Source organism: Bos indicus x Bos taurus, chromosome 7, assembly GCF_003369695.1.
Source record: "Bos indicus x Bos taurus breed Angus x Brahman F1 hybrid chromosome 7, Bos_hybrid_MaternalHap_v2.0, whole genome shotgun sequence".
In the NCBI taxonomy this organism is placed as follows: Eukaryota; Metazoa; Chordata; class Mammalia; order Artiodactyla; family Bovidae; genus Bos; species Bos indicus x Bos taurus.
In genome coordinates this window covers 23,679,879-23,703,145 of record NC_040082.1, presented here as the reverse complement: position 1 = coordinate 23,703,145, position 23,267 = coordinate 23,679,879, and the positions used below count along the sequence as shown (strand labels likewise).

Genomic DNA, 23,267 nt, shown 5'->3' with positions numbered 1-23,267 from the left:
GACCAGGGATGGAACCTGTGTCCCCTGTATTGGCAGGATTCTTAACCACTGGACCGCCAAGGAAGTTCAGGCATATGTCTTTTCAATATTTAGTGTGATAAAATGGAAAACTCGTAATGCTACATCCCTAAGTACACTGTCTTGAAAAGCAGTTGTGTGGTTATTTGAGTTGGAGCTGAACTGGCCGCTTCTTTTATGGCACACTATCTTACTATGGTTGGTCAGACTTGAGTATTTGATAGAAGTTTTTTGGGGGGAAAAGAACAAAGTGAGCCCCTTAACAACTGACAGTGTTTGGTGCTTTCAAGCAGAATTTGAGCATTCAAGTAAATATTAGAATTTTGGAAACCTTGTTATCTGCATTATAAGTTTGAGAGCTTTCTAAATACTTAAATGCCTTTTCCAATGACATTTTTTCTGGGCAGAGATTTCTTGTGGCACTATAAAACTGCTTAGCATTTTTTCAAAATATAACAACTATTTGGATGAAACATTACATACTGTAAGCTTCATATACTTTATATGCTATACTCATATACAGACTGTGTATAGTTTAAGAGAGATTTTTGCAGCTTGTTTCCAAAGAAAAAAATCATTTGTTAAGAATTTGTCTCATGCTCCAAGATAAAGTGGCATGCTTATATTTAAATTCCTAATATATTTAAAATAATACCTCTGATGTTAATAATTTAGACTCTTTTCTTGGGCTAAGAAAAAATGTCAGTTGACAGGCATCTCCAAAAATTTCAGGTCAATGTTTAAATAAACCATTTATTTGAAACGCTAGCCAACCCGTAAACTACAATATATTCTTCACATATGCAATTATAATAGCTAGAATTAGCAACAAACATGACATCTTACTAAAACAAAACAAAAATTAAAACCTTTATGCTGAATTCTAGAACATGACTGTGGTCAGCAAGAAAACATGTAAAATATGCACATGCGGTGCTTTGTATTTCTTGAAGAAAACCTACCAAACCCAGAGTCACGTCAGTTTTTTTAAAGCAGTGCCACTTTTCCTTCATAGTTACACTTACTACCTGAAGGGATTTATGACACCCATGTTATATTGGTGGTTGTTGCTGAAGGTTCCTAAAACCACCCTCAGATTCAGTGATTTTCTAGGGGGACCATCAGAACTTGGCAAAGCTGTTGCACTCACTGTAACAGCTTCGTATAGCCAAAGGACACAGATTACAATCAGCTAAGAAAGAAAGTGCATAGGTCAGAATCCAGGAGAGACTAATTGCAAGCCTCTGGTTGTCCTTGCACAATGGAGTCAGATAGATAGTTCTTAATTCTCCTGGTCACAGTGTGGGGCAGGATGTATGAAGTATTGCTGATCAGGAAAGCTCACCTGAGCCTTGGTGTTTAAAATTTTTATTGAGGTTTAGTCATGTAGGCCTTATGCCCCCTTGTGGCTGACCTTTTTTTACTCCATCAGTTTGACTTCAGAGGTGAACCAAGTCCTCCACTGCAAATAGTGTAAATGGTCTGGCATGGTCCAAGGTTCTCAATAAACAAAGACATTTTTAACTGGACAGGATTTTCAAGTGCGTTGAGGTTATCTCCTAGGAGCGAGGCAAAGGGGAGATAGGCAGTTTAAACAACCCAGGCCAACTGTGTAGTTGTCACACAAAGAAAGTGATATTTTTATATTATAAAATAAAACATGTTAACATTTGGAAGATCTTCATAACTCAGTGAACCAATATTGCCAGGTGGCTAGCTAGTTCACGATGCTACAAAATGTATATGAATAAATGGCATACCAGTGGATTTTATTAGCAGTGTATGGAACATTTCTGGGTGTGGTTAGAGTCTACATTTTAACTTTTAAGTAGCTACATCGAATAGCCATTTTCATAACTTATGAACCAAAACAACCAACAACTGATTGAATTCAGAAACAGATATGAGAATCCGGCTCTCTTAAGTTAGCTATTAAAGAGTATATGCAAATGTAAAATAATGCTACTCTTTTCACTAAATATTCTTTTGGAACTTGTCTTACATAAGGAATATGTTTTTTATATTGACAGTAGTAACTATTATGTGTTCATTTCAAATATTTGCTATTGATTTAAAATTTTCTGTTTCAATTTTTATTAATATTTATAGAAAGAACTTACATAAGCACATTTCTTGGGGGTCAAGTAAGTTTTTAAATATGTCAGAGGACCTGGAGACCAAAAAACTGGTCTAGAGGTAATAGAAGGACGAGATGAACAGCTAAATTAAGGGACGAGTAGGCTTGTAACTGGGATCTCAGATAGCTAAGTAGGGATTTGAATGTTCTCATGAATCTTCAGTTCCATCCTGTCACCTTCATTCTTTGTTATTACAGACTGGCTCTAACAAGTAGTGGAAAACCTAGCAAGCATAATGAACAAAGATTCTTTCTTGCATCTGGTAGCATTTACCTTCAGAAGAAGACTGATTTTCACTTTCAGTGTGAAAAGCCCTGCTTGTACCCTGTACCATGGCATGACCAGTATTGACTGGGCTACATTCTTCAAAGAAAACTCCTCAGGAGCTGTGTTGTTGTAAGTGGGGGAGAAACAGTAGCCAGAGGGTGGTGTGAGTGTTGAGTGATTTTCCTGAATGGGATGGGTGCCGAGTATCAGCATCTTCGAGTGTCAGAAATTTGTATAGATTGCCAGTATTGTGGGAGCTCAGAGCAGGAGAGGTTGGGGTATTCAGATGAGGAAACTTAATATCTGCTCAGTTTCTCTTCTAGGAAAACAGATATAACCACAAGGCATCATATACTAGATGATTTTTAGATCAAACCATCACGTGGGGCAGAATGGTCTTTGGGAGATGCCATTGAGGAGGTGGAATTTGCGCTCTGCCAGGAGGCATGGTGTTCCCTGGAGGGAAGAGTGATAAAAAAATCTCTAGAATGGAGGTGGGAGGACAGTGCAGGTTGAGGAAATAGCTTGAATGGGAGAATGCAAGGCATTCACCGTGTGAATTCCAGTCAGGGATTATGACTTGAAAATTTCAGTGTAGGCAGGAATTTTTGACAAATTTGTTTTTCTTAGCTTCCCACCTGTCAGTGCCTACGATTGTGCCAAGTGCTAGAGTAGAGGACTGTGAAGATTACTTAAATGTCCCAGTATCCTCAAGTACTTTTCAAATCTAATGGAGAAAACAGATATGAAAGTGACTGACTATATTGTTGTTGTTCAGTAGCTAAGTTGTGTCCAGCTCTCTGCAACCGCATGGACTGCAGCATGCCAGGCTTCCCTGTTCTTCCCTATCTCCAATATTTTGCTCAAGCTCACGTTCATTGAGTTGGTGATGCCATCCAACCAACCATCTCATCCTCTGTTGCCCTCTTCTCCTCTTGCCGTCAAGTCTTTCTCAGCATCAGGGTCTTTTCCAAGGAGTTAGCTTTTCTCATTCAGGTGGCCAAAGTATTGGAGCTTCAGCATCAGTCCTTGTGTTGAATAGTAAGTATTGATTTCCTTTAGGATTGAATAGTTTGATCTCCTTGCTGTCCAGGGGACTCCCAGGAGTTTTCTCTAGCACCACAATTTGAAAGCATCAATTCTTCAGTGCTCAGCCTTCTTTATGGTCCACTCTTACATCTGTACATGATTGTCTGAAAAACCGTAGCTTTGATTATACAGACCTTTGTTGGCAAAGTGATGTCTCTGATGTTTAATATACCATCTCTGACTCTGTGACCCCATGAACTGTAGCCCACCAGGCTCCTCTCTCCATGGGGATTCTCCAGGCAAGAATATTAGAGTGGGATACCATGCGCTCCTTGGGATCTTCCCAACCCAGGGATTGAACCCAGGTCTCCCACACTGAAGGTGGATTCTTTAATCATTTGAGCCACCAGGGAAACCCAAGAATACTGGAGTGGGTAGCTTATCCCTTCTCCAGGGGAACTTCCCGACCCAGGAATCAAACCAGGATCTTCTGCATTGTAGGCGGATTGTTTACCAGCTGAACTACAGGGAAGCCTGACCTTTGTCGGCAAAGTGATGTCTCTGATTTTTAATTCACTATCAAGGTTTGTCATAGCTTTTCTTCCAAAGAGCAAGCGTCTTTTTAATTTCATGATTGCAGTCACCATCCACAGTGATTTTGAAGTCCAAGAAAAGAAAGTCTGTCACTGTTTCCATTGTTTCCCTAATTGCCATGAAGTGATGGGACCAGAGGGCATGACCTTCATTTTTGTAATGTTGAGTTTCAAGCCAGCTTTTCCACTCTGCTCTTTGACTGTCATCAAGAGACTCTTTAGTGCCTCTTCACTTTCTGCCATTAGGGTGGTATCGTCTTCGTATCTGAGGTTGTTGATATTTCTCTTGACAATCTTGAGTCCAGCTTGTGCTTCACGTCGCCCAGCATTTTGCATGATGTATTCTGCATAGAAGTTAAATAATCTGGGTGACAATATATACCCTTGATGTACTCCTTTCCCAATTTGGAATCACTCCATCTTTCCATGTCTGGTTCTAACTGACGCTTCTTGACCTGCATACAGATTAATCAGGAGGCAGGTAAGGTGGTCTGGTATTCCCATTACCATCTCTTGAGGAATTTTCTACAGTTTGTTGTGATCCACACAGTCAAAGGCTTTAGCATAGTCAGTGAAGCAGAAGTACGTGTTTTTCTAGAATTCCTTTGCTATCTCTGTGATCTAACGAATGTTGGCAATTTGATCTTTGGTTCCTCTGCCTTTTCTAAATCCAGTTTGTACATCTGGAAGTTCTTGGTTCATGTACTGTTGAAGCCTAGATTGAAGGATTTTTAGCATTAACCTTGCTAGCATGTGAAATAAGTACAATCATATGGTAGTTTAAACTTTGTTTGCCATTTCCCTTCTTTGGGCTTTGAATGAAAACTGACCTTTTCTAGTCCTGTGGTCATTGCTGAATTTTCCAAATTTGCTGACATATTGAGTGCAGCACTTTAGCAGAAGCATCTTTTCGGACTTTTAAATAGTTGAGCTGGAATTCCATCACCTCCATTAGCTTGGTCTGTGGTCCTAAGGCCCACTTGACTTCACACTCTAATGTCTGGCTCTAGATGAGTGACCACACCATCGTGTGTAACTATATTATAATAAGACAAAATATCAAAAAAAATCGTGTAAGAAATAAGCTGGAGCTTGATAGAAGAAGATTAATTATGACCGGAGGTTCAAGGAGATGGCACTTGTGATAGGCATATGATGAATGGCATGAATTTCTGAAGACAGTAAGGACATTTCAAGCCAAAGGAAGAGCATGATCAAAGGGATAGAGGCTTGAAAGTATGCATTTGATGTGTTTAGGAAGCGACAAATGGTCTTGTGGAAAAGAATTCAGTTCTTTACTGAAAGGACTGAATTCTTTACTGAATGTCATGTCAATAGTTTGGATTTTATTCTTTTAGCAATGGGACCATTTCAGTTTTTTGAGATGCAGGTCAGGCATAGCTGTTTGGGGAAGTGTTACCGCAGATAAAGGAAATAGAAGAGCAGGAATTACTACAGGACATGATAAGGAAGGATATTGACAGTGGGAAAGGAAAAGATTAGATAAATAAAAGGAATTTGGGATTGTCCAGGCTTTTTGACCAGTTGGATATGAGATAAACAGAGGACTAAGAGCTACTGATGAGAAGTTTCCACTAGGTTGAACAATGTGTAATTTTTTTTAACCTTAAAAATATAGCAATATATAGTTTTAGTTAATAATTTGGGAGAGTGGATTGATGTATAACATAAGTCAAGATGAGAACCAGGGGAGAAGGAAGAGAAAGGATGTGGGAAGTATTATGGTGAGGTCATTTTTTGATGTGTTGAATTTGACTTATCAGTTGAGATATCCAGGTTGAAAGGTCCAGCAGTTGGAAATGCAGGTTGTCAATTATGGCTGGCTGTAGAGTTAGGAATGATTTCTGTTGAAAAATACTGTATTATACCAGGTGAACCTGATGGTTATGTGTTCTAGATCATATATACTCCTCATATTTTGGAGATGCTAAAGAAAATCCTTTTGAATATTATACATGTTGTTGAGTGCATTATATTGGGAATTAGGCAGAATGAAATTATTTAAAATACAGAGTTTTATATTAATATTAAAATTGATGTATTGTTAAAAAAGGGATGTTTTAATTTTCATAGTCACTGTGTTTATAAATAAGTACAGAATTATTTTGCAGCTCTTATTAATCTTAGGGGCAAAAGCTTTCTTTTTAATAAATGTTGTGTTTTTAAAGAAGTAGCTATCTTCTAGGGTTTTCAGAGAATGTCTCAATCTGAAATTATTACAGAGTACAGTTTGTCTCCTGTTTGAATGCTGATTTGAGAGAGGGTTAAACAGCTGTTGGTGTTATGTTTTATGTACTTAAACAAGGAGCAGTTTCAGAACAATAGTCTTTTTTTCCATTGTTTTTATCTAATAGTAATCAAGCAAATTAAATACTTCCTAGCAATTATGGGTATTTGTCTTGCTTAAGAATCAACATTGATATGAAATTGAATATACTTCAGGTAAAAATAAAATTGAATATACCAGGTAAAAATAATTTTTAAAAAATGAATACAGGCTAATCCTTTGATTTCTGTTAGTGGAAGTTCAAAAATTTAATCAAATTTTTCTGTGACTTCTTAGGTAATTTGCTACACAATCTATAATTTTATTAACTTTTAGAAAACATGCAAGACAGATGTTCAAATCTATCAAAGTAGGAAATAGAGGAAATGGAAAACTAGAGAATAGTTTGCATGTTTCAACTCCAGTGATGTTGGAGATGCAGTTTGCAAGTTGACAGAAGTGTTATGGCTAGAGAAATAGGAAGGAGTCAGTTTTGCTTTTGAAATTTTGAGTCTGCTAACTGCTAAGTCGCTTCAGTCGTGTCCGACTCTGTGTGACCCCATAGATGGCAGCCCACTAGGCTCCTCCATCCCTGGGATTCTCCAGGCAAGAACACTGGAGTGGGTTGCCATTTCCTTCTCCAATGCATGAAAGTGAAAAGTGAAAGTGAAGTCGATCAGTCGTGTCCGACTCTTAGTGACCCCATGGACTGCAGCCCACCAGGCTCCTCCGTCCATGGGATTTTCCAGGCAAGAGTACTGGAGTGGGGTGCCATTGCTGTTGCCATTAACAGTATAGAGGAGTAAAGCAGAAGGGGTATGTGGATGTATGTGTTTGCTTAAGGATAGATGCTGACCTGTAGTTGCCTTAGGGCTTCCCAGGTGATGCAGTGGTAAAGAATCCATCTGCCAGTGCAGGAGACACAGGAGACATGAGTTTGATCCTTGGGTCAGGAAGATCCCCTGGAGTAGGAAATGGCAACCCACTCTAGTATTCTTGCCTGGAAAATTCCATGGACAGAGGAGCCTGGTGGGCTACAGTCAAGAGGGTTGCAGAGAGTCAAACATGGTTGAGTGCATGCACACACACGCAGAGTCACCTTAGTTGAAATTTCTTAGAGGGTACTTGGTAACATAGAAGCTTAACAGGAAAGTCAGCCTTGGAAGAATTTGGGAATCATCATCACAGAAGTTATGCTTTGAGCTTAAGAGATACAGATATTTCCATGAGTAAGAATAGAGAAATAGAAATTTCTGAGGAAATAAAGACCAAAAAAACCATAGAAAATAAAAATGTAGGATGACCTTTGGCTTAGTTGCATTATCTTTTCATCTCCTTAAAAAAAAATGTTAAATAGGAAACATATTTTGAAAAAGCATAGGGAGGAAAACTAAAACAGTGCCTAAACATGGTAGGTGCTTAAATATTTGTTGAATGAATAAAGGTAATTTGTTTAGGATATAAGGGACGTATGTGCTGTGCTTAGTTGTTCAGTCGTGTCCTACTCTTTGTGACCCCATGGACTGTAGCCCTCCAGGCTCCTCTGTCCACGGGGATTCCCCAGGTAGAAATACTGAGGGTTGCCCTGCCCTCTTCCAGGGGATTTTCCCAACCCAGGGATTGAACCCAGGTCTTCCGCATTGCAGGCAAATTCTTTACATTCTGAGCTACCAAGGAAGCCCAAGAATACTGGAGTGGGTAGCCTGTCCCTTCTCCAGGGGATCTTCCTGACCCAGGAATCCAACCAGGGTCTCCTGCATTGCAGGGGGATTCTTTACCAGCTGAGCTACCAGGGAAGCCCTTATAGGGACATATAGGAGAGAGTAATGGACTCGTAGTGGAGAACTTTGAGTGACATATTCTGATATCCCTAGCCCAGGAGATTATTGTTGAGAGCAGATGAGTGGATCGATCCGAGAATATTTTGAACTTTTAAAATGTTCTTTGAGGTACTGAGAGAGTTCAACGAGTGAGGTCTTAAGTCTAGTCTAATTCAGGAGGTTATATTCTTTCCATATTATCTGATAAGAGTTAGACTTGCAAAGTATATTTTGAAAGTTTAAAATATTTTCATGTTCCCATATCTGTATATAAGCTTTTTTTGGCCTTGGCTTGCCTTTACATTTTCCCTCTGCCTGTGACATCTTTCTCCCATTCTCAGTCCTTTGCTTTCTCTGAATTAGTTGCTCCTTACCTTGTAGGTTTCCATTTAGCCATCAGTTTTTTTCAGAAGGTGCACACTAAAATGCTAAGACTGAAGTTTTCCATTTGCCCCCACATTCTAGTACTTGATGTACCAGATCACCGTTGCCTGTTTTGTCTGTATTCTCCTCGAGATCAGAAACCGTAAACTTACACGTAGTGGTGTTCTGTGGTGGTAACTTGTTTTTCTACCAGGTAGTACAGTGCTTGGCGCTTAGTTTGTTGGCCATGGACTAAAGACCATGCCAGACTGAAGTTTGCTTTTAAACTTCAGACTCGGTATTTTAAAGATGTATCTTAAAATACAGGTTAAGAAATGTTGTAATTACAGTAGGTAGCCACTGAATCACCATACCCTCCAAAGTTTTAGATCTAACACTGTGAAATTTTTTAAGTATTTTTAAGAAGAAAAACTGCCCTTCAAGATAGTTTACAACTGTGTTACAGTAATGCATTCATTGGACCAGATAAGTGGTCACGAATCTCATTTTGTTGCCCCTTTTTTGTGTTCTTAGTTACTGGCATGAACTATAATTGTTGAAGTTCTAAGGAAAACTAAACTGTAAAAAATGGTAGTTTTCTGATAAATGAAATTCCACAGATATAATAGCTGGAAGATGTGAGGTAGGAACTGTTAGTCTCCTGCTGGTAAGTATTATGCTTTTCCTTTTTTTGGTTACTTTTAAAAAATGTCTTTAACGTGTTTGATTAGTGTACAGCATTTTTGGAAATGGTATGGCTCTCTCTGCCTTTCATTATCTGTTTTTTGAAGTGACAGGAGTTAGGTTAGTGAGAACGAGACTATCTTGGTTGAGTGTACTTCACTTTAAATTTTTGATTGCATAAGCATCATGTTATTTGGTCCTACCTTTAGTAGGATCAGTCTGTCAGTAAACTGAATTTGTGAATATATAATAGTGCTGTTTCCTTAAAACTACTTCTCCAGAACTTAAACCTCTAGGTCCAAAACCCTGTAAATATGTCACCTGTGGCAAAAGGAAATAGAATTTCTGCTCTTTTCATGAGCTAATTTGAGATACACAACCAGCTGCATAGACACACACACACACACACACACACACACTGCTTATTGCCTGAACATACAAGTATACTCAAGAGGGCAAACATACACATGAGTATTAATTTTACTGTAGTTGGTCTAAGGATACTACAGCTCTTAGACTTAGTCTAGTGATTGTTCATGTGAATTACTAGTGACCAGATTTTAGTCTGTCTGCATAGTGATATGGGGGAAAAAAAAGACTGAATAAAATCGTTTACTGTAAGGTATCTTTACTTTCCCCTCTAAAAAGTCCATTTATTTTTGTTAACCACCAGCTTACACTGTACAACTGTAAGAAATGTGTTTGTTAAGAGGAAATGGAAGTTGCAGGAGGTTTATAGTAGTTTTAGCATATGTTTTTAGTTTATGTCTTACCGGTCTGAAATAACCAATTTAATTTCAGAAAGGACGGCACATGAGAAAATCTGCTTAACACATCTTTGAGAGTTACAGAAAAACTCTGGTTTGTGAGACGACCAGGCACACAGCGTTCCAGGTGACTCAGGTGACAAGAAATGTTCTGGCAGTTAGATTCCTGCACATGTTTCTCTGAGAACTTCGGTGCCTGTCAGCGGCATAACTAGGAGGAATAGCCTGGTGGAAAGTAAAAGTGACCTGCTAGGAGCTTCAGTGTAGTTTCCTTTTTAGACAAAGGATGTTTGTTGATAGTGCTATTTTAATTGTTTTCTACTGAGTAGACAGTTTCCATTTAGTATTGCCAGGTTAGTTAAATAGTTCGAGTTAAGTGTCTGTCTATATTCACACCAGGTTGCTTTCTTATTGTACAGATTTCTTCATTATTCTCCCTGATTAGCCTCTCCAAAGTCCCTTAAACATACTGCACCAGTGTAAAACATGCGTTTATAAAAACATTTATGTGATTCTAGATTTAGAAATATGATGATCCTGTAGCTTGCCCAACTTGTCTTTTCTAGTTAACTTACTTAATATGTTTCATGTCAGATGTTTTATCTTAGATATAGTGATTGTGTAGTGTCTACTATGTCTGCTTGTAAGATTTCTTAACAAAAAATGGCAAAACTAGCTGAGAAAAACATACTTACTTCTTAAATTTCCTGCTGTTTCTTTTTCAAATCTTCCTTAAAAGAGAGACAGAACATGAGAGAGGGATAGCTTACTTTTAAATAGGAGAACATTAGATATTTTACTATTAAAGTATTAGGCAAATTTAAGTCACAGTATCTCAAATGCATGTTGTCCTTGCTATCCCTCCAAAAAATATATCCACGTTGGGGCAGAATGAGGCTATTTGAGGGCTTCTAGAAGCCTAGAATTGCCAGGAGGAATGAGAGTATTCCAGTGTCAATTAATATGTGTGATCTGTAAAGTTCAAAGAGATGTTTTGGGAAAAGAAATTTCCTCTTAAAATCAGTATTTTAGTAGAAACAAAGATTGGTATTTCCTGTCCTCATCCCAAAATTAGATGGAAAGTAAACAAGACTGGAAAATAGGAAGATAACTGAGGCTTAGGTGATCCACAAATTCAGCAGTCAATTAGTATACAATTTGAGATTTTCATTGATGACGTTGATTTAGTCTTGTAGTCTGTGTATATTGTTTATAATTTATATGTATCAAGTTTTGTATGTATTTATTTATAATAAATTTATGCAACCTTCTGTGAAGTTAGTTATTATGTGCCTATACAGCCTGTGGTAGTGCTTTTTCATTTTTATGTATTTCTCTGAAGGAGTTTAGGACAAATATTTAATATATTTTAAGGCTGAGATGAAGATTATTTTCCCCCCTTTTTACAAGTGATGGTAATGAGGTACAAAGTTTAGAGACTTGACCATGATTATGGAGGTTTCTGGTAAGTCCTAGTCTCACCAGTCCATTTAGTCTCTTGGAGAAGGAAATGGCAACCCACTCCAGTATTCTTGCCTGGAGAATCCCAGGGATGGGGGAGCCTGGTGGGCTACCATCTATGGGGTCGCACAGAGTTGGACACGACTGAAGCGGCTTAGCAGCAGCAGTAGCAGCAGCAGCAGAGGTGCCATTGCAACCATCTTATCTGTGCAGATGCAGTTGAAATATTCTTGTTAGTATGATTCATCTTGATAATTTGAAGTGAACATAGATCAAGAAATTCTAAGTTTTCTGAGTAAGACCATTCAGGTTTTTTCCTTGAATCTCAGAGACTTGTAGCAGTGTAATGTTTGAACACTTTCGAGAATCACATTCAACTCCATATATGCTCATATGCCTATAATTTTGTTATAGTCGTAATCAAGAATTGACATGTTTTACCTAATGTATTCAAAACTTAAGGGATTTTTGCATAAAGGGACTTACTTATAATCAGGAAACAAACGTTGTTTATTTAGTTTTAAGTCTCTGTCTTGAACTGAATACGTGTCCGAATGCCAGAATCTTACGGAAAGTACTTAGATGTAAAAATTGAAAATCACAGATATAAGTCTTTAGTTACAGGTTTATTATAATGTAGGATTGTGTAATGCCTCATGAACCTCCATGTATCATCTTACAGTGAGCTTACAAAATGAGATTAAAAAAAATCTTTTAATTTTGACGTTTTCCTTAAAATACAACAGAAATTTAACATATCAAGTACACAAAAATACTTTGTTTCAAACTGTCCTTAATTTTGTCTCTATTGAACCTGTAAATCTGCTCTCTGTGTTAACTCCACTACTTCAGGTAATAAGGAATGTACCTGTTTGACATTCCAAAGTTGAACCATGTATTTTCACAGCTAAATAAACTTCGAGACTGGAATTTCAAAATTTTGTTCTGATCATCTGTAATTGAATTTTAGCTTTTCAAAGAGCTTTAAATGATCATTGGTCCAGGCCTTTCCTATTAGACTTTAAAAACCACAGATCTTAATAGTTAAATTTACTTGTCAGTAGCCTCAAAGACGGAGAAGGCAATGGCACCCCACCCCAGTACTCCTGCCTGGAAAATCCCATGGACGGAGGAGCCTGGTAGGCTGCAGTCCATGGGGTCGCTGAGGGTAGGACACGACTGAGTGACTTCACTTTCACTTTTCACTTTCATGCATTGGAGAAGGAAATGGCAACCCACTCCAGTGTTCTTGCCTGGAGAATCCCAGGGACGGGGGAGCCTGGTGGACTGCCATCTATGGGGTCACACAGAGTCGGACACGACTGAAGTGACTTAGCAGCAGCAGCAGCCTCAAAGAATGGTTGAAGTGAAGACTAGGATTTTAGAGGAAAGCAGTGTTTATTTGTTGTTCTGCTTCTTCCTCTAATACTAATGGTTTACGATTGTTTTTTTCCTGTTGAGTTACAGTGAAGCTCCAAGACTGTTTTTTCATTATTTGTCTTATACACAGATTTTCAAATAAATAGGTTGGGTTTTAGAAGAAAATTAAAAGTAATTCTTGTGAGAAGTTTTAAGTGTTTTTTTTTTTTAAATAAACTAAGAAGTCAAGAATAGTAAACTTTCACTACATCAAGCTTACAGAAGCAGTCATAGTACTATAATAATTTTAACTGTCAATTTATGGCTAGATAATACGTCAATGTATTGTTAATGTAAATGTTTATTGTTTTCCTCTCAATGTTTCAAGTTAAGACTGTAAGTACCAAGGATAAATTTGGATGACTAATATAGTGAAAGTGTAAAAATATTTTATAACAGTTACTTTGTAGATTTGTTACTATGCTTATATGAAAATTCCAATTTGTTTATTTCAATCCATGTGGCTTTTATAGGCCTAGATTGGTAGTGTGAATGATGCTAGGGTTGTAGCCACTCATTTAAGCAGATTATCTAGTAGTATGGTAGGTAGAAGATAGTTAAATTGAGAGCAGGAAAATAGACAAAGTTATTATTTATTTTCCACCTGTTTGTTATATTTGAAGAGTTCAAATGTGTGGTTATGGAGTGGATCATCTTAAGACAAAAGGAAATAACCAGTTTCATATTGAAATGGAAAATTAGTAGCCTTCAGACAGCATCATTTCCATTTGTCCATCTTACTCTTATTTTTCTAATTAGGCATTTGATTGTAAGAAGTGTTTGTATCTTGAACAGACAGACAGTTCTAGGGGTTCGAGAGATGGGCTGAAATAGAAGAGGTGAATATGTGAGGTGTTTAGTTAAGCCTGAGCTTTATACAACAGATTAAAAAGTGAGTAAATGAGTTCATTATTTTTGAGAGACTAGGAAATTAAAAATAATTGAGTTAAAATTGGAATGAATGTTTCAGAGTAAAATGTAAATGTTACATGTAGGTATGCAAAGTCTGTCATAGTATGTTTTTCAATTACCAATAGTAATTTTATGGTTTCTATTTTTATTCTTATGTTTTAACTTTCTTTCTTAGGTGGTATCATGGAAAACTTGATAGAACTATAGCAGAAGAACGCCTCAGGCAAGCAGGGAAGTCCGGCAGTTACCTTATAAGAGAGAGTGATCGGAGGCCAGGGTCCTTTGTACTTTCCTTTCTTAGCCAGACGAACGTTGTCAACCATTTTAGGTAAGTCTTTATTCCTATTATGAGGCTACATCCTATAGCTGTTTTGCTGTAGTATTCATAAGTATACCTGCTTTAGTGACATTTAAATAATGGATAAAGAAATGTGTTTTCAATTAAATGATTTAATAAGTGTTTTAGAATAGATATTATTAATGCTTATATTTTTGTTTAAAAACAGTATTATTGGACTTTTTTGTGCTGATCATAAATACAGTTACTGCTTTTAAAGTACAAAGAATTACAAAGAAACTTTGGTAAAGCAGAAATGATGGATATTTTCAGATCACTGAGTGATAGAAAATGCAGAAACTGTATTTTAAAAGTGCCCTTTATTTCATTTTACCTTCTCTGTTCTGAAACTCTTTCTAGACATTCATTCAGTTAAACAGGTATCTGGATTTTCAAGTACAGCTATAAAACTCTGTATCAATATATTTACATATAGTGTTGTCTTTGATTTCATTTTTATGGGAGATGTTGAAAAAAATCTAGTGCCTGTAAAGTTAAATGAAAAAGTGTTTTATACCCTTAATTTTTAGATTTTAAAATATGCTTTAAAAGTACTATCATCACACATGTGGAATGTGAAATTATTATACTCTAAATATTTCAAGAGCTCTGTAAGCTACTTTTAGCCTAAGATAATTATTAAAATTGCTCTTTTGTCTTAAATATGGAAAGTAAGGAGAGGTATCTGAGGATGGATTTATAAATATTTTAATGAATTAAGTAATTGAGGTTTATAAGTCAGATACGTATTTCATTTCAAATGTATGCATATATCTTTTCAAAAAGAAATAGCCTCAACTAACTTGGATATGGTGAAGGTATTAATAAGTGGTATTTAAATACAGGGATGCAGGTAAAGGAAAAGTTTGAGAATTACAGATTTCTAATTTCTATGGAACTTGGTCTTAAAAATTGACTATAAAAGTTTTTCTTATATTGTATTTTTTTTTCCTGTACAAATAGGATTATTGCTATGTGTGGAGATTACTACATTGGTGGAAGACGTTTTTCTTCTCTGTCAGACCTAATAGGTTATTACAGTCATGTTTCCTGTCTGCTTAAAGGAGAAAAACTGCTTTATCCAGTTGCACCGCCAGAGGCAAGTAAATTGTCTTTCAAAACTTTATTATTTCACTTTACTAATAGGATTAGCTCTTGTTCAGATTCTCGTGATGTTTATTATATAATTAAAGATTTAATTCTGGTTGTAGTGTCAGAGCAAAATTGGCAACTTCTTTTAAAAGAGTGATTTTACTTTGTGTTTACCAGATTTTTTATCATACAGTATGGTGATACCCTAACAAATATTTCTTAGTAAATGAGGAGTAATTACTGATATCCTAGTACTAATGCTGAAGTTGCTCTAAGATTCTGAAATGTCTTGTGCATTATTGGAGAAAGGTTACTTTATATGTTCTGCAGTTTAGTTAAAATTAAGTGATAACTCATAATACCTTGTTAAAAACATTGGTTATACTGTTAAAAGAATTTTTGTAAAAACAAAAACATAACAAGATGAGCATTTCTAGGATTTGTATTTTTAGAGCCCCAGTAAAAAATAGTTTGATCTTGGGTTCTATAATGTGGATTTTTATTGAATTTTTATGTGGACATACCCAATTTGACTTTGACATAGAAAAGTGTTCTTCTGTAAATCAGTTTTTTTATGGTTTCTAGCCAGTAGAAGATAGAAGGCGTGTCCGAGCCATTCTCCCTTACACAAAAGTACCAGACACTGATGAAATAAGGTATTTTATAATATATTTTCATTTATAGGCATTTGAAACAGACTTTGAAAATTTGTAGCTCTTGGACTAGGAAGGTTTTGAAATTGAGGAAAGAGCATCCAGCAAAGCATGTCTTTAATGTTACATCCATTGTTCCTGTCTCCCTGTGTTGGCTTACCTGTTCAGACTGTAGATTTGGATCAGAGAAGCCACAGTGAAGATGACAGGAGAAGTAACTTAGCTTTTATTAGACTATCTTACAAAGTAAGGAGAGGGCTGTTATATTCAGTACTCTGTTTTAATTTGTATTACATGACATTTATGCCTCAGCTGTAAATGTTACTCAAGTGATTTAATTTTTATTTTACATTATGAGTGAATAATTTTATTGTTAATGGTATAAAACTATAGAACATAATAAATTTTGTTTTTTTATTATTATATAGTTTGTTTTTATTATGTCTGTATAATTTGATTTATTATATGAGTTGATAATGATCAAATTTACTATATAATTTGATAATCAATTATCAAATTATCTGTATCTTTCTGTAAGCTACCAGCTTTCTGATTTGTTTCTTACTCATAAAATGTTAAGGCTGCTTTTAATAATTACTGGCCCTGAGTTAAACCTTCTCATGGAAATCAACAGCAGCATTTAAAATGTAGTGATAACTTTCGGAAGGTACTAAAAGCCAAAGACAGTAAAACTGTTGGTGCCTTAGCACAAATCAAGACAGTGTAACAAATATATAGTGTTTTTCACTGCCCCATACTTGCAGTTAAACAAAATCGCTGGTTTCACTTATGACTGTTCTTGGTGAGATACAAAAGCATGTTTATTTTCTAAATCTCAACCTATGGCTACATATCTTTTTAATACCTTTGTAATGAGATGGGACATATTCACAAAGCACCTCTACTGTGTACCAAAGTTCAGTGTTTTGAGGAAAAGAGGTACATTGAGAGCTGAACCAACTACCTTTTTTGTGCACACCATTTTCACTTGAGAGAATAACTGACAGGCAAATTATGGTTATTCACACTTGAGTATCTGACCTTTTTTTAAGAGGAATAACTGACAGTATTTGTTGCCAATGACAATTTGAGCTTTTAGGGAAAAATTAGAATTTTGGATACCCTATATTTGCCATCAGGAGTTTGACAGCTTCTTAGATGCTTCATGACTTTTCTGACAAGATTGGTGGTGATATTGAAGAATGTGATGTTTTGATACTATATAACATATTTTTGAGGTTACCAAATTATGGTTGGGCAAAAGATCTACTCAAAGGGTAAAACAGACCAATAGACGTTATTGGAGTGGTACAGAAAGTTCATAGATGCGTAGTTTAAGATTCCACATTATAATCAACCTCCAAAAAAATACTACTGTCAAGGTTTAGGTTTAATGTCATAGAATATCTATAGTTATCTGAAAGGCTATTAATATACTCATCCCTTTCACAGCTACATATTTGTATAAAGCCAGATTTTCCTCATATACTTTAAGCAAAAAAACTATATAGCAACAGATTGAATACAGAAACAGATAGGAGAACCCAGTAGTTAAGCCAGACATGTACAAAAATGCAAGACAATAATATTCTTACTCAACTTGTGAAAATTATAATTACTTTTTGTATTATGATAATGCGTATGTTAATATTTTAAAGGAGTTAATAAATATTTTTAAATATTTACATTTTAAACTCTAATATGGTAAACATCAATAGATATATAATTCATGTAAATGAATAAATGAGAAAACCTATTTAGGGTATCAGTTTTTAAAAGTGTAAATGGTTCCTGAGAGACCTTCCAAAAGTTGAATACTTCTGATCTAGGAAGGTGAAAATTTAAACATAAATTAGAATGACATAAATATGTATGAAGTTGTGAGTCTTTTTAAGTTTGTATATACCTGAGAGGGCTTCCTTGGTGGCTCAGACAGTAAAGAGTCTGCCTGCAGTGCGGAGATCTGGGTTTGATCCTTTCATTGGCAAGATCCCCTGGAGAAGGAAATGGCAACCCACTCCAATATTCTTGCCTGAAAAATCCCATGAACAGAGGAGCCTGGTGGGCTACAGTCCATAGGGTTGCAAAGAGTTGGACATGACTGAGCAACTAACACACACAAGTAACTGAGAAGTTTTTTTCCATAAGGAAAAACATCTGAAGATAAATAAAATTTAATAAAGCACTTTAACCTGTGTTGAAGAAAAATGCAAAATAATACATAATGAATTTTAGGATTATGTTATGTTATCTTACGAGGTGCTAGTAAGCTTTTTCTTTTCTTTTTTTTTTTTTTTTTGCATCATAAAAAGTTGGTAGTATAACAGCAGTTATACTGCTGTTATAAGAAGTAAACAACTTAAAAAAAACCTCTTATGACTGTATTTGACCAAAAATGAAACATGACATTTCTCATTTCTCTTTGACTTCTTGTCCATATGCACTCCCTTTTTACTTATGATTATTTTCTTAATGTATCTATTTGGTTCTGGAAAAGAATAATTTATTTGGCTAAGTGGTTATGTCTGCCACCTTTCAGCTAGTAAAATATTGGTCACTGTTAAGACCTTTAGAATCAAGGTAGAATGCAGTATTCTGTGCTTATTCAAAATGAGTGTATTTCAAGCATGATACTACTCCAAGTAACCATGAAGCTTCAGAGAGTCTAGAGAAAAACAAAGTTTTCAAAGACATGAGAAGAGATTTACTTACTACATCTTTGGTTTGTATATTAAGTTTGAATATTTGGTTTGAATATTAAGACTCAAAGGCAAATTTGATTAAATAAATACATATATATGACAGATAAGGATATAGATATAGGGTTAGTTGTAGCATTCAGTCAATCTTAAAATCTTAATCACTCAAAAGCATTTGTTCAAGCCTAAAAGGAAAAGTTCAAGGAATTATTAATGGGTTTTATATTGATGAAATACATTAACAATTTTTTAGTTCTGTGATTGGGTAAAGATTGAAAACATCTAGATGACAATGAAAGTAAACTATAGTGTGTGTGTGTGTGTGTGTATCCCTCCACTTGGATATTGATGACAGAAAAAACATGCATGCATTTTCATACCACTTGGTTCTACTTTTGGAGAAAGAGTGCTATACTTGTTGGACCGTGATAGCTAAGTGGATTAAATAAACCCTATTTTTTTTTTTAATGAGAGAAATGTTAGTTTCATAAGCATCTGTGTGATAAGGCTAAATATGCTTATTTAAAATCAACTTTTTATAAAGTAACCTGTGTATGTGGAATGAGTTCATGTTTATGTTTATAATTTTAGTTTAACCTACTTTTGAAAGAGTAATAACATTGAAACTTAAATTTTAAAGTTCAGTTTTCTTGTAGTTACACCCCCAAAGCTGTAATATATGTATAATTACTGTCCATATAAATTCCAGTTTGAGTCTAATAATAATCCAGTGATATAGATAGTACAATTACCATTATTAAACCCATTTTACACATGATGAAATTCAGATTCAGGTTTACAAGTATCTTCAAAGTTTTACATGTAAATGATGACAGAAACAGAACAAAAATCTAGGGTATTTGACTTTAAAAAAACCCTTGCATTTTATAGTATTATCTCTGTGATGTGGTATATGATCACGTAAATTTCCATGTTTCAAAATTTCATTTAATTTTGATAACTTCATAATTACTATTTTCAGTTTCTTAAAAGGAGATATGTTCATTGTTCATAACGAATTAGAAGATGGATGGATGTGGGTTACAAATCTAAGAACAGATGAACAAGGTCTTATTGTTGAAGACTTAGTAGAAGAGGTGGTAAGTTTTATTTTTTCTTCTCCTTCTTAAAACTTTAAATACTTCTTAAATTTGAAACTTGCCCATAATCAGGGAAATCAGCTATAGATAACATTTCTTTTATGAAACCTTAATTCATAAGTGCAAGTAATTTTTCATTAAAATGCATTTACTGTTGGTAAATGCTATTTATTTGTAAAGCGCACATCCAAGTTAACCACATCATTCTGTAGCTGCCAATTTTCAGAAAATTTTCATGAGTTTCTAAGAATTAAAAATGTTTTAACGTTTGTGCTTGTTTGTATCCCTTTTTAAAAATCTTCTTGGTCTTCCTCGTAAATGATGTTATGTCAAACTGACTGTGGAATCTCAAATGGTTGCACGTGTTTGCTTTCAAAGTCTTTATCTCCCAAATATATGTATAATTTTCTAGTAACCTTGGAGAAATTTAGTTACATTACACGTATATTATCACATGGTTTTATATTGTGAATATTTGGCTTGTTTTCAGTGTCATCAAAAAGTACATTATCAGCAGTCTTAGACACAGTATAAATAATTCTATATATGCATTTTTAGATACAGATCAGCATTCAAGCAGCATTTGCACTTCAAATACAGTATTCAGTATCCCCAAAACATATTAAACGTTATATTATAGTTTAGGAATTCACTCATTTGGATTTGTCCAGCAGGATGGAATGGTTTTCTGTTATTCTTTTCACAACCTTCAGAGTGACTATTTTTAAATTATGCCTTGAACCTGGTAATATGCTGAAACATGTGCTCTGATTATTGTTCCAGGAGGACGGCAGTGGAGAATATTTTTCTTTGCTATTAATTCTCTTGTCTGCCTATTCTGGCAGCCAGATCTTGATATGTAGAAGTAAAACATACTGAGGAAAAGTGGGAAGAGTTGAGGAAATGGTATGATACATTCCATACTCACAGTCACATCGTTACTTAGGTAGAAGAGTTGGGATTAGAACTAAGGCCTAGATTAGAATTCTGTATTCTACAGCAGAAGAGGTATTTATTCTCTATGGGCAAGGCGTATTCAAACGGGAGAATCTTATTACTAAAAAGTTTAGTTTACTAAAAAGTTTCTTCATAGTATGTTGAATTTTCTTCCTGCTGTAACACACCTACCCTCATTATGCTGATTATTTGAAGGAATTGAAGTATAGTTAAACTTTTCTTTCAAGCTCTTGGGACTCTGGGTCAAATTTAACAAAACAAATTTTAATAAGGATAAGTGAAAATTATCTGATGAATACAGAAAAAAAAATCCAGTTTGAGATAAAGGAGACATGACCTAACATAAAAGGAAAGAAAAAAGGAACAAGTTAACAGCCCAATATGAGTTAATGATGTGACGTGGCTGTTAAAAATGAATATGGTCATACTTTGAATTAGTAGTGGAATAATCCCAAATTAAAATTACAGTTTTTCTCCAGTATTTAGAATGGTCTTTATTGGGACATAGTTAATCTTTGAAGGTTAGAGAGCCATCTGGTGATTATCTAGATTTCAGACATGTGGTTGGTGGTTAGATTTGAGAGATTTTCCACTATGACATTCTGTTTTTAATTACCATTCACCAAACACATTTGTTCTGTTATGTCTTAGTTCTAGAATATAAGCTCTCTGAGGATTTTTGTCTCGGATTCAGTGATATGTTGCCATTGCCCAGAATGATGCCTTGCAGTAGAGGCAGTCAGTCAGTGTTTGCTGAATGAATGGCTGTCTCTATGCCTCTTCTTTTTCATCTTCCTTGACATTCCTACCCTGCTGGACTGATTTGGGAAATCTGATTGTCTCTCAGTTCAGCTCAGATGTTGCCTTTTTTCTTTCAGAGAGATTTTATGCTTTCTGAGACTAAATTGTTCTTGTGTTTTTCCATAGCACCTTGTTAACTTTGTATCCCATTACATTGTAAAATAAATTTATTCTGTAAACTCCCCTTTGGGTGAGAAAATAATGCATTTTGTTTTTATGTCATTTTGTGTTTTTAGTGTTTTGTAGTATAGAAGGCATTTAGCAAGTATTTGATTTTACTTTGGTTAGATATTTGAGTGAGGACCAAATTGAGAGAAGTATTAATAAATCTACATATACTTAGCCCATTTTTCTATTCCTACCTTTATTATTCAATGGAAACTTGATGCCACAGTATACTGGCTGGGTATTAGGACTACAATTCAACAGATACTCAGTGAAAATTATGTGCCCAGCTTTGTGCTAGTGGTTTGGTGGTAGTTGGTATTAACAAAGAATGACTAAGGTCTTAAGATGCTTATAGCCATGATAATGAAATTAATATCACCCAGTATATTATAGCAATATCTAATAGAGTAAGATAAAGTTCAAGAGATGATGAAAGATGTCTTTTCTATTCAGAGTAGAAGTTGATATTTATGTTTTAGGGACGCAGTGTTATAGAGTAGGCACTGTGTTTGAGAGATCCTGCCTACACAGTTTAGGTTTTAACTAATAGCTAGGAAAGTAGTGAGTGGAAAGGGCATTCTAAGTAAAAAAGAACAAACGACAGTGGTGGGAGAATGTAGATTAGCAAAGAGGCAGTTTATGTGCCTCTATATACCATGGTTACAGTATATAGATACCTAAAGAGAAGTGAGATCGGAAACGTAGACTTGATATCCATATGATAAAGGATTCTGGTTGTAAAGTGAGGAATTGTAGGGAGTAGAGAAGTGTTAAAGGTCTTGTTTTTAAAATTTGTTTACTTTTGTTTTGTTTGGTGTTTCTTAATGCAGGGCGGAGTCGAAGTTGAAACTGATGACTCCATATTGGAGTGGTGTGGGGCACAGAGGTAGTTATACTAGTTGGGCTACTGTTAATAGTTTAAGAAAAGGAAGGAAAAGTGCCTGGATTAGAATAATCGCAGAGAGAGAGAGGGACTAAGGGGAAGAGTTTTGAAAAGACTTTACATAAACAGAAACACCTTTTCCTGTATATACATAAATAAATATGAAGGTTGGGGTGTAGATATATTTGAAGATACAATTTTATTAATTTAATCAAAAATATATTAATAGTTACATAAAATACTGTCTTGATGTCTTCCCCTTTAGGGCCGGGAAGAAGATCCACATGAAGGCAAAATGTAAGTTTGTGTTAATTATTAAAAGGAAAAAATATACTGTACAATTACTAATTGGAAAACTTTGATCTAAAAATGTTTTAGAAGAAAAGTGATATTTTTTTGAGCTGATTAAAAAATTTATTTGACTCAAGAATTGATTTCTATTTTCTTAAGGACCTAGTGATAATGAAGGTGGCTTATACCTACATACAGCTCTTAGATCACCAAACTAACGACTTTTTGATTAACAGTAAACAGTACATTAGTAACATTATGAATATCATAATTCTTCACACTTTGTTTTCCTGTTGATTACTTCTTAGTTGCCATGGATTGTTTTTGAAAAGGGGAAAAAAAGAGGTCAAATACCAGTAAATATCTAAAGCTATGTCCAGTTTTCTAAGTATAAACTGTAACTCCCACTGGCATTGGGAAATCTTTTTTTTTTAATAATTGTGATTTTTCCATTTTCTGAACTTCATAATTTTCTACTCATTTGGTATTTAGCATAAGATAAATTTGCATTGTTGGTTTATTTTATGT

The 23,267-nt window shown here is 35.2% G+C and overlaps 1 protein-coding gene across 1 annotated transcript in view; it reads left to right on the top strand.

Moving 5' to 3' along the window:
- The window catches only part of RASA1 (RAS p21 protein activator 1), a 113,814-nt gene that overhangs the window by 44,532 nt on the left and 46,015 nt on the right, over positions 1–23,267 (top strand). Inside the window, exons 2-6 of the mRNA XM_027545665.1 lie at positions 13,934–14,086; positions 15,059–15,194; positions 15,773–15,843; positions 19,522–19,639; positions 22,714–22,745. Of these exons, the coding sequence (XP_027401466.1) occupies positions 13,934–14,086; positions 15,059–15,194; positions 15,773–15,843; positions 19,522–19,639; positions 22,714–22,745 (510 nt within the window). The remainder of the gene's footprint in view (positions 1–13,933; positions 14,087–15,058; positions 15,195–15,772; positions 15,844–19,521; positions 19,640–22,713; positions 22,746–23,267) is intronic.